At 46.5% G+C, this 14,000-nt stretch overlaps 3 protein-coding genes across 3 annotated transcripts; 2 read left to right on the top strand and 1 right to left on the bottom strand.

Annotated features, from left to right (window-relative positions):
- Nucleotides 1-286: 286 nt before the first annotated feature.
- On the top strand, nucleotides 287-2,343 carry BDV37DRAFT_280477 (MDR family MFS transporter; the record flags this gene model as incomplete). Its single annotated transcript, XM_032086580.1, has 8 exons — nucleotides 287-523; nucleotides 578-654; nucleotides 708-759; nucleotides 819-1,017; nucleotides 1,071-1,142; nucleotides 1,198-1,701; nucleotides 1,754-1,914; nucleotides 1,972-2,343. The coding sequence occupies 8 exons, from the start codon at nucleotides 287-289 to the stop codon at nucleotides 2,341-2,343; spliced, it is 1,674 nt and encodes a 557-aa protein (XP_031944184.1).
- Nucleotides 2,344-2,919: 576 nt separating this feature from the next.
- Nucleotides 2,920-4,907, top strand: BDV37DRAFT_280478 (Zn(II)2Cys6 transcription factor domain-containing protein; the record flags this gene model as incomplete). Its single annotated transcript, XM_032086581.1, has 5 exons — nucleotides 2,920-3,038; nucleotides 3,091-3,696; nucleotides 3,750-3,959; nucleotides 4,015-4,277; nucleotides 4,342-4,907. 5 exons carry the CDS (start codon nucleotides 2,920-2,922, stop codon nucleotides 4,905-4,907), a joined length of 1,764 nt encoding a protein of 587 aa, XP_031944185.1.
- Nucleotides 4,908-8,722: 3,815 nt separating this feature from the next.
- On the bottom strand, nucleotides 8,723-10,537 carry BDV37DRAFT_291580 (cytochrome P450; the record flags this gene model as incomplete). The annotated part of the gene is made up of 5 exons (XM_032088980.1): nucleotides 8,723-8,988; nucleotides 9,040-9,145; nucleotides 9,201-9,366; nucleotides 9,428-10,248; nucleotides 10,333-10,537. 5 exons carry the CDS (start codon nucleotides 10,535-10,537, stop codon nucleotides 8,820-8,822), a joined length of 1,467 nt encoding a protein of 488 aa, XP_031944186.1. The 3' UTR covers nucleotides 8,723-8,819.
- Nucleotides 10,538-14,000: the final 3,463 nt, after the last annotated feature.

Raw genomic sequence — 14,000 nt, forward strand, 5'->3', positions numbered from 1 at the left:
ATTTTTAGTTTTTTACTGTGGCTCTTCACAAAAGCTGAACATTACGAATATCGTCCAAATGCGGGTTTGGACGCCTGGCGGGTTTCGGGATTGCGGGTTTCAATGAACTCCGCAAACAATCAAAATCCACGTCTGAGTCAATTGCTTCTATAAATGACCATAAATATCTTCTTCATTTCTCTTTTCCTTTCTTGCTCTGAATTAGTAGATGTTACAACATCAATTTACATGGTTCTAGCTCTTAACCATTGAAGGCGACATTGTTATTGTGCGACTGATATTGGAAATGTCATCTCACCGATCCGCGTCCTCGGACGAAACAAAAAGCCAACATGTCGACGGGGCAGATAAAGAAAACATTGAACGCAAACCAGAGCTGGCTGCTGATCCCGAAGTGACAGTGGCACCTAGCCCCAGCGCACAGGAGCAACAGTGGGTAACGGGATTCAAACTGTTCAATATCATCACTGCCGTCGCACTCGTATGCCTTCTTATGCTATTGGATACGTCTATTATTTCTACAGTCAGTCAGCACGGCGATACTGGAGGGAGAACCACTGCTAATCATGTAAATCAGGCAATCCCTCGGATCACAAGCGAATTTCATTCGCTCGTTGATGTCGGTTGGTATGGAAGCGCATATCAACTTTCAAGGTGTGTTTCTATGTTCAAATTAGGTCTCACCATGTTCGACTAATTCTTTGCAGTGCGGCGCTTCAACCACTCACCGGCAGAATATATATGAACCTTAATACAAAAGTAATTTTCTCCCTTTTCTGCTCACTATTGATCTCCTTTACTGATACGATGCCCAATAGTGGACCTTTGTGGGCTTCTTTTTCATCTTTGAGTTGGGCTCACTAATATGTGGCATTGCTACATCGTCAAAAATGTTGATTGTTGGACGAGCGGTCGCTGGGATAGGAGGCGCAGGCATCTTGAACGGAGCTTTCACCATCGTTTCTGGATGCGTACCGATGTCTAGGCGCCCCACAATAATCGGTCTTGTTATGGGGGGTATGTGCTCACCTATCCTGGTGCTGTTGCTCCTATATTAACTCGCAGTAAAGTTTCTCAGGTGGGCTTAGCAGCCGGACCATTGGTAGGAGGTGCATTGACAGAGTACTCAACATGGCGGTGGTGTGAGTTCATCTAAACATGTGAGAAGAGATTCTCAGGCTAATCTATACATCACAGGCTTCTACATCAATCTTCCAATTGGCGGCCTTGTTGGCATCATGCTCGCCTTTGTCAACATCCCCGAGGTTCTTCCCAAGAAGAAATTCACCATCGCCATCAGAGAATTACCCGGTCAGCTGGATCTTATTGGCTTTGCGCTCTTTGCCCCGTCTGCAATCCAACTACTGCTCGCGCTTCAGTATGGTGGAAATCAATTTACTTGGCATAGCTCCCAGGTGATTGGTCTTTTCTGCGGAGCCGGTGCCACGTTTATTGCTTTTCTTCTCTGGGATTACAAGCAGGGTGACAAAGCTATGATACCATTTTCAATGATTCGCAAACGAGTCGTATGGTCGAGCAGCCTGGCCTATGGACTACTCATGGCTCAGGTCTTTTGCGTGCTATGGTATCTTCCTCAGTATTTCCAAGCGGTGAAAAACGACAGCCCGCTGATGAGCGGAGTCCATATTCTCCCGAGTATTCTGGCTCATTTATGCGGCGCTGTTCTTGCGGGCAAGATTAGTACGTTTCAAGCTCTCTTCATCTCCCGAACGTTTGTTGACATTGTCTCTAGTTGAACGAGTCGGCTACTACCTCCCGATAATGCTTTTTGCTACCTCCCTCACGACGGTGTCCAATGGCCTGCTGTCAACCTTTTCACCCGATACGTCAACAGGGAAATGGATCGGATACCAGATCCTCCTCGGGGCGTCTCGTAGCTTGGGCGTGCAGATAGTAAGTCCGAGCGCGATGGCATTTTGCGAAATATGATGACGCTAACTTTCGTCTCAGCCCGTTATTGCAGTTCAGAACATCCTTCCACCTGCACAGATCCCCGTAGCGACTGCGTTGGTGATGTTCAGCCAAACTCTGGCAGGGGGCTTATTCCTCACCTTCTCAGACACTATACTCACCAACAGTCTTTCAACACTGATTCCCAAATACGCTCCGTCTGTCGATGCTAAGACAATCATTCATGCAGGACCCACCGAGTTCCGCTCCTATGTCACCGACCAGCAGCTGCCGGGTGTAGTTCTGGCCTACGCGAAGAGCGTCGATCGAGTGTTTTATTTGACAACGGCAACAGCTGCAGGGAGCTTTTTCTTTTCTTGTTTCATGGGATGGAAGGATATTCGGAAGAAGAAGATCGTTTCAAAAGCTTGATTCTGTGTTTCATTTCTCAGTTCATTCCCATGGGATCCCGCCATCTTTATTTCCGGGACATGTCGCTGCGATGCGGACTAAATTTGTGTAAAACTATATCAGTCCATTAATTCTGTACACTTCTCCCATATTGATTTATAATTATCAAATTAATTATTGTAGTTTATTTTATTAGAGTAGCGGTTAGATATAACTTACCCTGATAACCTAACCTCGATATTATCATGTCTTCTTGACCTAAAGGACATGAAATCGAACAGGAACTTAACAGAACTGTTTTCCAACGGGGAGGTAAAACGTTACATTATAGCATTGAACGACTTGCATGATGCGACAAGTAGTACATCTAAAGTTTACGACCGTCGCAAGTACGTGCTCGTCATGAACGAGCAGTTTAAAAGCCTTATTCCAGTTTGTCTGGCAACTGGTCGATGAGGTAGCACGTGGATGGAGTCACGGGTGCGGAAGATCATATGTCCGTTCTGACATGAATCGCTCCACGCATGATCGAAGGGATACAGTATAAGTATAAAGCCTTGCCACGTGGCTCTTCACGGGGAACGGCTCTCTCGTGCCATGAACTCGGATCCTCTGTCTTTGGCCGACAAGCCAGCTGCCTACGGCTCTTCTTGCGCCAACTGCGCCCAGTCCAAGCGCAAATGCATCGTTCGCGCCGCGGGCGGGCCGTGTCAACGGTAACCCGAACACCCGAATTATGGTACTAGCCATTGAGACTGACTTCTCCAGATGCTATCAAACGAACAAAGATTGTAAACCAGCAAAGACAGTGCGACGGCGGGGTGTTGCCAAAAAGTCCGCCGCTACTTCCCAAGCAAGCCGGCTGGAAGAAAAGATAGATAGCCTCGTATCTTTAATGAAAGCTGGGGGCCAAACTGGAGCCGCAGTTTCACAAGTCATCAGTTCCGCAGAGGCTGCTTCAAAGCTCGGGACCAACCAAGAGAAATATTCGGCACCAGCTTCTGACGATGGATCTCGCTGGAACGGCCCTGATGGAGATCAAACTAATGCAAGTACACCAGCTACGACCGACTCGGTATGCTCACCCGGCATAAGTGATCTCTCCTCACATGAGTCTGAAGAATGCCTTAATCACTTCCGCACGTTCAAATTGCAGTATTTTCCATTCGTTCATATTCCCTTCGACAAAAGTGCTGGGGAACTCCGCAGAGAGCGACCCTTTCTGTGGCTTTGCATCATGGCGATCAGCACCAAGTCGACCGCTCGCCAGCATGAACTTGGTCTCAAGATCCGTCAAATAGTGGCACAGGAAATGGTAGTTCAATCTGACAAGAGTATTGATCTTTTACTAGGGCTGTTGACATTTATTGGGTGGTGAGATGCCCATGTCAATCATTAAAGTACGCGATCTGACTTCAGAGCAAAAGGGCGAGTTATCAATTCCATCAATTCCATCCAAAGCCCTTTCTATCTGTCTTCACGCATCTTGCGACATCATTGGTCTTTGACCTGGGTCTGAATAAACCGGTCCAGGTAACTCCATCGACCTTCAATCTTCACCAGTCCCCGAAACATTCTACGCCTCGTACTATGGAAGAGCGCAGAGCGGCGCTGGGTTGCTACTTGATAACATCAATGTATATTCAATATATTCCCAGGATAGTATGGAGATGTACTGACCTATCTGCACAGAATATCATCATTTTTTCAAAGGATAGAAACGTTTCGATGGACAACACATTTGGATGAATCTCTCCAAATTCTAGACGAACAAAAACAATGCGTCAACGACGAGATCCTAGTCCAACTAGTTCGAATGCGTCTCATTGTTGAGAAAAATAGAACTCGGCAGGTATCGTTGCATGATGCATCCGAAGGCACCGGGCTTGCTGATGACGAGGCCGCCCTATTCTCGAACGTGAAGGCAGAAATATTCAAATCTTCACCGAATGATGGTACGCGTTTTAGTCCTTACCTTTTTTATCAGTACAAGTCCCCTGTAGCTAACTCGCCAGCCAGTCATCCTACTACATCTCTATAGCAACGAGCTTGAGATCGCCGCCTCCTCTTTATCTTTAACTCCCTGCGATGTCAATGCATCCCGCCAGGACCATCTCTTCCACGCTCTCACATCAATTAACTCATGGTTCAATATTCTTCTTATGATACCCCCAGCAGGATACGTTTCATTCTCGTTCGCCATTTTCTCCCAGGTCTCTCGATGTCTTCTCGCCCTCTACCGCCTTGCAACACTCGACGCCCCAAACTGGGACAAGAACCTCGTTCAACAGACTGCAAATCCCCTTTCTATTTTGAATCGACTCGTGAATGCCTTGGAGCAAGTCCCTGCTGTTGTTGGCATCGACAACAGCAACTATCCCAATGGGGACTTATTTTCTCGGTCAGCCCAGATTCTTCGATCGCTTCGCCCTGAATGGGAATCGAAGCTTGGCTCCGATGATATGGTCCCCGTTGAGCCTTCTACACATGATCTCAATGGGATCCAAATGCCGGATGCTTCGTTCTTTGGAGATGATAGTCTGTATGATAGCTGGTTTATGGAGCTTATGTCTTGCCCTATTTGATACTTATAACTGGCACTCTTTGTACAAGTCCCTGAGGTTGTATATTAGATTCCGGCTCCTGGTTACTGAATGAGACCAATCATCTAGCGAGCATATAGAGTTTGAATTATAGCTTATTTTCTATGTATTCCTTCTGAATATTGAATGCACATAGACTGCACGCATAGATCAAGATATTCTATACCATCGGTATATTATTTAGCTATATGACGATCTTGAGCTATGGTGGCAACAAACCCCCGAGTTCATGCACAACGATCCTACTCATAAAGTCACGACGATATAGATCACCCTTCGCTTCAACGCACAGAAATCCGCTTGAACACCAACTCCCCCTCAGGCGGATTACCCGTTATATTAAACTTATCAGCCACATCATACACCCCACCGACAAGTTCCAACCGCATATCCGCAAGCAGCGCGAAAACCGCCAGTTTGATTTCTGCATAACATCAGCATTCCAATTCCCCACCAACTGTAAATGCCCTTCGGAACATACCCGCAACAGCCAGAAACCTCCCCGGGCAAGCCCACCTACCGAGCCCAAATGAAAGATGCCCGGGATCAGTAGTAGAGGCGGCTTTCTGCTTCTCCACCCAGCGCATTCCATCGAATTTCTTCGGGTCGCCATCATTGTAACACGGGGAGTGATTCGATAAGGATACCAGTGGCAACACTAGGGATCCTAATCCCTAAGTTAGTAGCCTGAAAATGGGTGGTTTGGGGAATTAAGGTACCTTTCGGAACGATGTAGTCTCCCATTTGCACATCCTTGCGCGCCATCCGTACCAGGTTCACGGCGTCACCCTTCATCCGGAGCACTTCGCGGATAAACGAGTCCGTGCGTGAAGCCTTCCGGAGGGTCCGCATGTCAAGCTCGGAGATAGGTATTGGTGACGAGGAGTCACGGCCGGTGAGGTCGTGGATCTCGCGTCGTATGATATCTTGATATTCCGAGCGCAGGGCTAATTGGAATACAGTCCACATTGTGATTGAGACCCTTGCATTCATTATTTAATGCATGTATATGCAGACCAAGACATGGGGATGGACTCACGTCTGATGCACAGAGGCAAAAATGAACATGACGACTAATCCGCATATCCAAAGCCGGGAGCTGAGCGTTATACGGCCGTTCGTAGCTCCACTTGTTTGGACCAGGATCCGGAGGAGAGATATCTGAAGTTGACAAGTCAGTTTGTCCCCGAGCTTATTTAACAATCGTGATGCTCTTACATTGGGTTTTAAAGACTTCTTGTTAGAGTCCTGCAAAGCAGCCGATGTCTGCTTCCATATGAGAGGTCCGAATGCGAGGCCGAACCGGATTACGACCTTATATATGACAACTTTCACCCTGGTCTGGTGTTACTTATTTCGGTTCTTTAAGTGAGTCCTAGAGACTTACCATGTTACTATTTGCCATACGACAGGGAAATATTGGGCTAGCATCGAGCGACTCCGGAAGGTCCCTATCAGTTCCGCCACGCCTTCGGCAGTATCGACCACGATGTCTCTGTCAAGTGATTGTATTATGTCCTTTAGGCAATAGTTAGTCTCAGTGAGGTGAAGTATTAGGATGAGGTACATTCATCTCCAAAAATGATCGACATCATTGCCTCTGCGACCGTCCGCTGCAGATGAGTTAAGAAGCTAATAGAGTCTTCTGGGTGGGATTCCAGGAGTTCAGCCATGTTTCTCTCGAATATAGGAGATACTACTTCCAGATTAGGTCGAGGAAGACAAGCGAACACGAAATACCTTACCGCGGTGGATCATCGTGTCCAAATGCTTTGTCAAGAGGGTATTAACCACGGAGTCAATATCGTGAAAGATGGAATTGCCGAATAATGTGCGTAGGAACTCAAGGTTCAAGATCTACAACGCACTTAGCAATAGTAGACACGTACTGCATATTTCTAATATCGTCATGAAATAGGCTAACCTTCGCTATCCCTAGCTCGAAACTAAACACTGCATCGTCTGTCAACACCTGGGGTGTTAGTTCATCGGAGACGATGTATTCAACCTGTGGGATTGTAAGCGGTGGATGACAGACATGAGTGCTAAGCAATGTGCATACTCTCCCATCTCGGCGCAACCCAATGACTGGACCATATTGTTGGATTTGCCTTTCCAGTGCTTCAAGGAGGTCATTCTTCCTCTCGTCCTCCTATAGGAAGGTAAATACAAGCACAGGTGAAAGACAGAAGCAAACACGGACTGTAAGTGATACAATTGGCGGCGTTCGCACAGGACGCTGGGCGATGTCAGCGACAGTAGTATGATAAGCGCACCAATAGCTCAAACCTTCCTGTACCTCCGCCAGGTATACAAACCCATGGCCAAGGCTATGAGTAAGGTGGCATTTAGATAACAAGGACGGATCTCCAGACCTAGATCCATGTTTGTGTGACTTAGAACCCATTTGACATCTTGGCTAGGGGACTCTTCCATTTTTAAAGTCACTTTTTCAACATACACGTAGGACCCTACATCCTGTTGCATCACACGTCAGCTGTAAGTCTTGGCTAGGTTTATTGTCCGGGGATATGGAATCTCGTACAAGGATTACCCTTCTAGGCCGATGACTACGCACGAGCTGGCTAGACAAAGCTTGCTATTGGATAAAATGGACAGCGTTGATCCATGCTGGAGGCCTGATCCGTGTATGTAGACAGAGATAAGAACTCTTCAAATTGATGCATTCCCATTAGACGTTGAGAAAATCTAGTATAAGGTGTGGCTTTCAATGTGAACTGCTAATAGTAGCCCTCAAACCCTTACTCATCCTCATCGCCCATTCCATAAGGACGTTACGCATTATAGTTGTTTGATAGTCTTATCACAAAATACGACATGTCAGATCTCCCCTTAATGCATTAAGCTCGAATAAGATTTTGAACCGCATATACCTTACTCTGTGGGGGTGGAACTAAACGCCTGGTCTCAGTGGGAAGCCCTACAAAGGCTGAGCCAGAAGGCTAGAGCGCTTTTACAAAACTTACGCCTTATGTAAAGAAGAAATATTTTCGGCCTTCCAGGATCTCCCTGCGAACATAGACCCACAAGAACAAACAAGTGCCAGTGGGTGGCTCCTTACCGCATCTGACTACATGTGAGGACCACAGCTGGACGGTTATCCATTGGTTCACGCAACCCTCCCTGCCTATGTGGCCAATAAGGCACGCGTGGCAGATGCAGTGTAACACTACAATGTGATGGAGTGAGCTACATGGCTCGACAATTGTTGTACGTGAGTACGCCCGAGATTAGGTGAGAGATGGGGTAGGATAACGTGCAATGCTTGGCCCGATCTGAAAGCGCTCAGAATCAGGCGAGAAAGAACCGCGTGTCTGACCACTTTTCAAGGCACACCACGTTCATATTAGTCATCTAAATACTTGCGATCGCGTGAAATTCTATCGCCTCCATAATTGGCAAAAGGTTGGACCTGGTTTAGTTCGAGCTCCTCTACAATCTACGGATTCTACAATGCTTGCGGCTGTTAGCCATTATTTATCTAATATTGTCCCAGATATTTGATACCAAGTGACAAGCCAATCTTCTAGCAACTGCTCTAGTAGATAGTATCTATATTTCCAATTAGACGTTCGTCTCGCTCGTGTGGTGCCATTCTTTTCTTAAAATACAATTCAGAGGCTAGGCCGTTTATATTTCCCCTTTGGGTACATGAGGTCCGAGGACCAAGACAGAATATATAATTACCAATAATATATCCAGATATACATAGACTTGTTCAAAATGAAAAGTAGAAGGAAATAAAACTCAGGATATTTGACAATGTGGTTCTAAGACCCATCGGTCGCATGATATACTGCTTTGTCTTGTTTGGAAGTTAAAAAACGAGCGCCTGGGTCGGAAACATTTATAACTCCAGCGATCCCAATGTAGTCACAGAGTTTTAGTGACAAGACTATGCACCTTGAGAGAGTCTGCCTCGGGCAGTCCAATTATGAAGTCTCGCGTTATACGAACGCTCTCTGGTGGTGTGTTGTGGATCTCTAGGTCGAAGCGACGAACTAGGGAAGCAAACATCTGGTATAGCTCGGAGTACGCCAGGCTGTGAACGTCAGGTTAATGTGATGCAGATATTACTGAGTAGGAGACTTACTTCAACCCTAGGCACATCCTAGAACCTTTTGTGAAAGGAACCAAGAATTTAGTCAGTCGTTCACCCTTGCTCGAGGCTTCAAGCCATCGTTCTGGATTGAAGGTTTCTGGATTAGGAAAAATGGTCGGGTCCATATGCATAAAATAAATTGACTGGCTGACTGGTGTCTGAGAAGATCGTGTTAGATCGCACTAACGTCATGAGCCCTGAGTAGCTTACCCCTGGAGGAATGATGTAGTCCTTATATGCCAATGCTGTTGGCGAAACCCGCGGCAATCGCAGCGTTACACTATGGGCCATCCGAAGAGACTCGTTGATAACTGCGGTCTAGGGCGTATGTGGTTAGTTTCTCCTATCGGTGCTCTCAAAATATTTGGAAGAGACATACTAGATACGGCAACTGCTCCAGCTGGACCAGAGGGACGTGGCTGGTCGAGTCTGGCATGAGTGTCTTTACCTCCGCTCGTAATTTCTCCAAACGCGGTGCATCTCGGAAGAGGAAGTACGACCCCATTGTCAACACTCTTGCTGTCGTTTCTGTACCTGCACCAAAAACAACCATCGCCTCATCCCGCACCCTTTGAAGCGTTCTCTCCTCAGGTCGCACCGACTCGGCGCAGAGGGCGTCAAAGATCGTTTTACTCGAATGTGCATCCTTGACGTGGTCTTTCTCGATCGCAGATTTCGCCATTTGTTCGATCATGCGTTTGGCTTCAAACAGTCCCTTAGAGCTCGGTTGCATCCATTCCACCAGCCCGGGCACCGCATCCGCAATCATCGACACGACGAAGAAGAAACGTGCAAAGTGACATAGAAATCCTGCAGAAGCAACGGCGTCTCGAAACTCATTTTTCAGATCTTTCGTATCAAGAAAGCCTACACTCTCGCCATATGCATAGTGAGAGATAACATCTGCCGTTAACGCAGCGAATAAGTCGTCCAAAGAGACCACAGTTCCATTTTCGTTCGCCTGTGCGAGTCGATCGCATACCTTATCTACTTTATCCTGGACGATATGGTCCATGGCCGTGACGGACCGCTTCGAGAAGAAGGGGTTCACCAATTCTCGACGGTAGCGATGGCGATCATGCTCGACTGTAGCGGCGGTAGACTGGGGAGTGGCAAATGTTCTGACTATGTACGGATCCTTCGCTTGACCTTTTCCGGTATAAATGGGGTCAAAATAGTAGGGATCTTTGATATGAAGCTCTCGCGGGTTGATTCTCACAATGGGGCCTGTACCTCCTTGTTAGACCCGTCCATAGCTCGGAGGTTCCCGACTGCAGGACCCACCATATTGATCGTGCATTCTCTGCATCTCCCAGAGATACTTCCCGCCTTTGACTATATCATAGTAGATTTCATATAGGTGGGTCAGGGCGGCTAGCTTTGGTCCAGGAAACTTGCTGAGAGGGTGGAAGTAAAGACGATAGATGCTCCTGACAACGAGGTAGCTGATAGCAGTCAATCCTCCAATGTAATACCAGGGTAGAGTCATGCTGTTGTACCGTGGCTGGCAAACGGATCATCCGGTCTCAAGTGCGAATCCTCGAAACGAAACAGGACCCGCACAACTTATCTGTGGCTTCTTATAAGCAAGGCCATCTCGTGCGGGGTTCGCCGATGATCACTAGTAGTACTTTCACTCGACAGATACCCCATCATGTCAATTGGCCACATACTAGTAGCCAAGGCGCTACAGCCATTCATGCATGATTTGATCTGCTAGCTGCAACATCTTGCTCGCCATTGGCCTGCCCGAGAAGCTACTTGATTTTAGTAACCTGCTTGGTGTGGATGGTCATTTATAGTCTCCTCAAGTCTCTGCAGCTACATGTTAACTGAACATAATTGGTAGTTATACTTGTTAAATTATATAATGTACCGAGATCGTCGCCTTCATCAGTTGCATCTTTTCCAGAGACGGTTAACCCCTTACTTTTTCCCAAGATGGTAAGTGCTCCAAGATCTTCAGGCATGGAATCTTAAAGTCTCTGCATGCTTTGGCTGACTAGAACTAGGTATCTTAAACACGGTCTCGAGGAACGATACAGTGAGCGGCTGCGCCTATAGAATTCCAGTGAGCAGAGAATGCAGAAAGGCGCCATGAGTCAATCAAGAAATAGACGCTCGAATTGATGAAACGAAATCTTGCGGTAGAGAAATGGAAAGCATTGTTGCAATATGGTGAGCGCTTCCAAAAATGGCAACGTTTAAGGAGTATAGCAATGCCAAAACATAGATATTCAAGGAAACGTTTCCATCATCATCCATCATATCCACCGTCATTATATCACAATATAGTGCCACTGGCGGCATCATGAAGACATATGTCGGTACTCATTTCGGAACGCATGGAGGTGCTGCTGCATGCGATAGTTCTATAATTCAATCATCTTCCTTAAACACCCTTCGGCTAGTAGGTAACTCTGCAATCGCTAATCTCCCCGACAATAATAGTTGGCATCCAGGAGTTCAGTGGGCCGTGGATATCGTAATACGGTCGTTGCACTATCATGTTGCGACTGAAGATGTGTAAAGAAAAGTCATGCCTACCTGACCATCGTGCTCCGCGAAAATATTACGCACATACAATGGCTATATGGAAGAGTAAGATAGGAATAAAAGTACGGCTGGCGGATAATCTGCAAAGATACCGATCGGATTACCGGGCTATATTGTTGTATGGCATCTGCTGAGATAGATTAGGGGTCTGGAATTTATTCTGGGTATTCGCTGATCAAGGCCTGCCTGTTACTACTGACAGTATAAGAATATAAGTGTCCTACTCCCGAACCCGGTCTATTCCCCGACGCCAACTCTGACCCTGACTCCGGCTCTGGGTTGTTAAGGGCATGTGTGAGAGCAACGATTTTCTTGGTTACAATTTCGCCGTAGCATAGATCCCTTAGAGTTTCAAGTTGCTGTTGGATTGTCTTGGGTATAGCCGCAACTTTTGGGCTATCTAGGACCTAAAATGCTCCTTTGAAAGTCCTGAGAGGGGCACCTTTCCATATCCCTATCAAATATATTATTGGGCTTGCAAGTACACCAGCCGCAGACGAGTCAATATCGCTCTTGGCAAATTCTTCGAGATACTGACAGTCACTTGAGGAAGCATGGGCGAGACCACCTAGGGAAACAATACCACTATCATAGTGAGCAGCTAGCCGAAAACTAAGGACACTACATACCTAATCGCGCCGGGATCGACAGCTTTACCTCTATTCTCCTCAAACACTTCCCTTCCCTCGTCCTAGACAGCTGAAGCAAGCTCCACCATATAGAGCTATCCCGCCGTAGGACGCTGACTCGCGTATCCATAAACAAATTCCTTATCTGAAACTCGCCCAGGGGTGCGGCGAAAGTCAAACAGGCCACTGAAGGTTCTAACTCCGCCAGCCGCCAAATGTCGGCTGCAATCAGAGGCAATCGCACAGTTGGGAGGACCAATCAACAGCGGCGACATGTGAGGGCATTCGAACATGGTACATAGCATCCTCTCTCGGGGACTCGTCATGGCTTGCTCAATATGTAAGCGGATCTATTCATAAATATCTACAATTCACCAAGGCTTCGCATTAAATGAGGGTTTAGTGGTGAATTAATGTGCCTTGTTATACTGGGGAATACTATTGAAATTAAACTTTATAGCGTAGGTGAATTTGCAGGAGTGTTTATTGGTTTATGATTACTTGAGAAGTTTCACGGATTATATGGATCATCTGTTCATGTCTTGGTACTTAGTTCGAGAACATAAAAGTCCCTGTCAGGTAGTTCATTCAGGAGTACGCATGATGCACCTACTAGATACATCACTGGGCCCGAGCTCTATGCTTACGGTGGTTTTTGCCGCGGTATTCGCAAAGCAAAAGTCAGTAGTTGTGACTTTTTGATGCATAGACAAAACAGAGTGCCACTTCAAAGGCAATTGACGCACGTCCATAATCGAAGGTTGCACTTAATTGGTAGAGATTCGAGTTGTTATGAGATGCTTCACTTGTTCCAACTCTCACATAACTATTTGACTGTTCCACTGTCTCCTAACCCTGGCAGTAAGCATTGTGACACGGCTTCAGAGACCACAGGCCAAAACAAAGAGCAGCCGATCACTCTGAGTCAAGCCATGAATCTTTCTGTGGTTTTCGTTGTGTACCCAGACTGAAATCAACTCACAAGAAATAACTGTCAATTCGTAGAATATTGTTGGACAAATATGACATTGACGCATGTGATTAGCTACAACCTGTCTAACAGTGCAGCGATAACGTGTTGGCACTTCGGGGCTGTATGCTGCACTACCCTTCGACACACATACAGCATGCATCTGATGCGGAGTTGGTGGCAGGTGGGTTATTTTGCTCAAAGGAATACCGGATTCCTGAGGTCCTACGTTAACAACTAGAATGAGTTGCAAACTTGTCAGAAGGACCAAAGACAAGGGTGCGCAATACCGCCGGGGGCTAATTGACATGATCATTGCTCTCATTGTAGTGTAGAATTGTGCAGACAATACTCCTTCATTGGGTCTACATATCCTATCAGAACGATATATCGATTTCCCCAAGGCTCAGTATCAAAATTGGCAACGATAGTATTGTTGTATTGAATCTTCAATAAAATGCAGTCCGCGATAGGCCTTGCGACACTCGAGTTATGATGCGAAATAAATATGTAAAATTCACAATAACAGCCTCCTAGGCTAGCAGACCCATCCACCTGTCCACCATGCGTATTCACAGGTATATAGACTTTATTTTCAGACATTGGGTTTACAGAGAGTATCACTGACATCTTATTAAGAATTTGTTTCTGCACAAGATTATTCAAACCTCTTGACTATACCATTAACTTTTATGCTAGGGCCGGCCACCTCTGACATCCGAGATCCGGAATGGTGGGGTTTGGAAAGATAGCGCCTCAAAAATACTCAAATAATTGCGGGTCCCTCAATAGCGTCA

Source organism: Aspergillus pseudonomiae (assembly GCF_009193645.1).
Source record: "Aspergillus pseudonomiae strain CBS 119388 unplaced genomic scaffold BDV37scaffold_14, whole genome shotgun sequence".
Classification (NCBI taxonomy): Eukaryota; Fungi; Ascomycota; class Eurotiomycetes; order Eurotiales; family Aspergillaceae; genus Aspergillus; species Aspergillus pseudonomiae.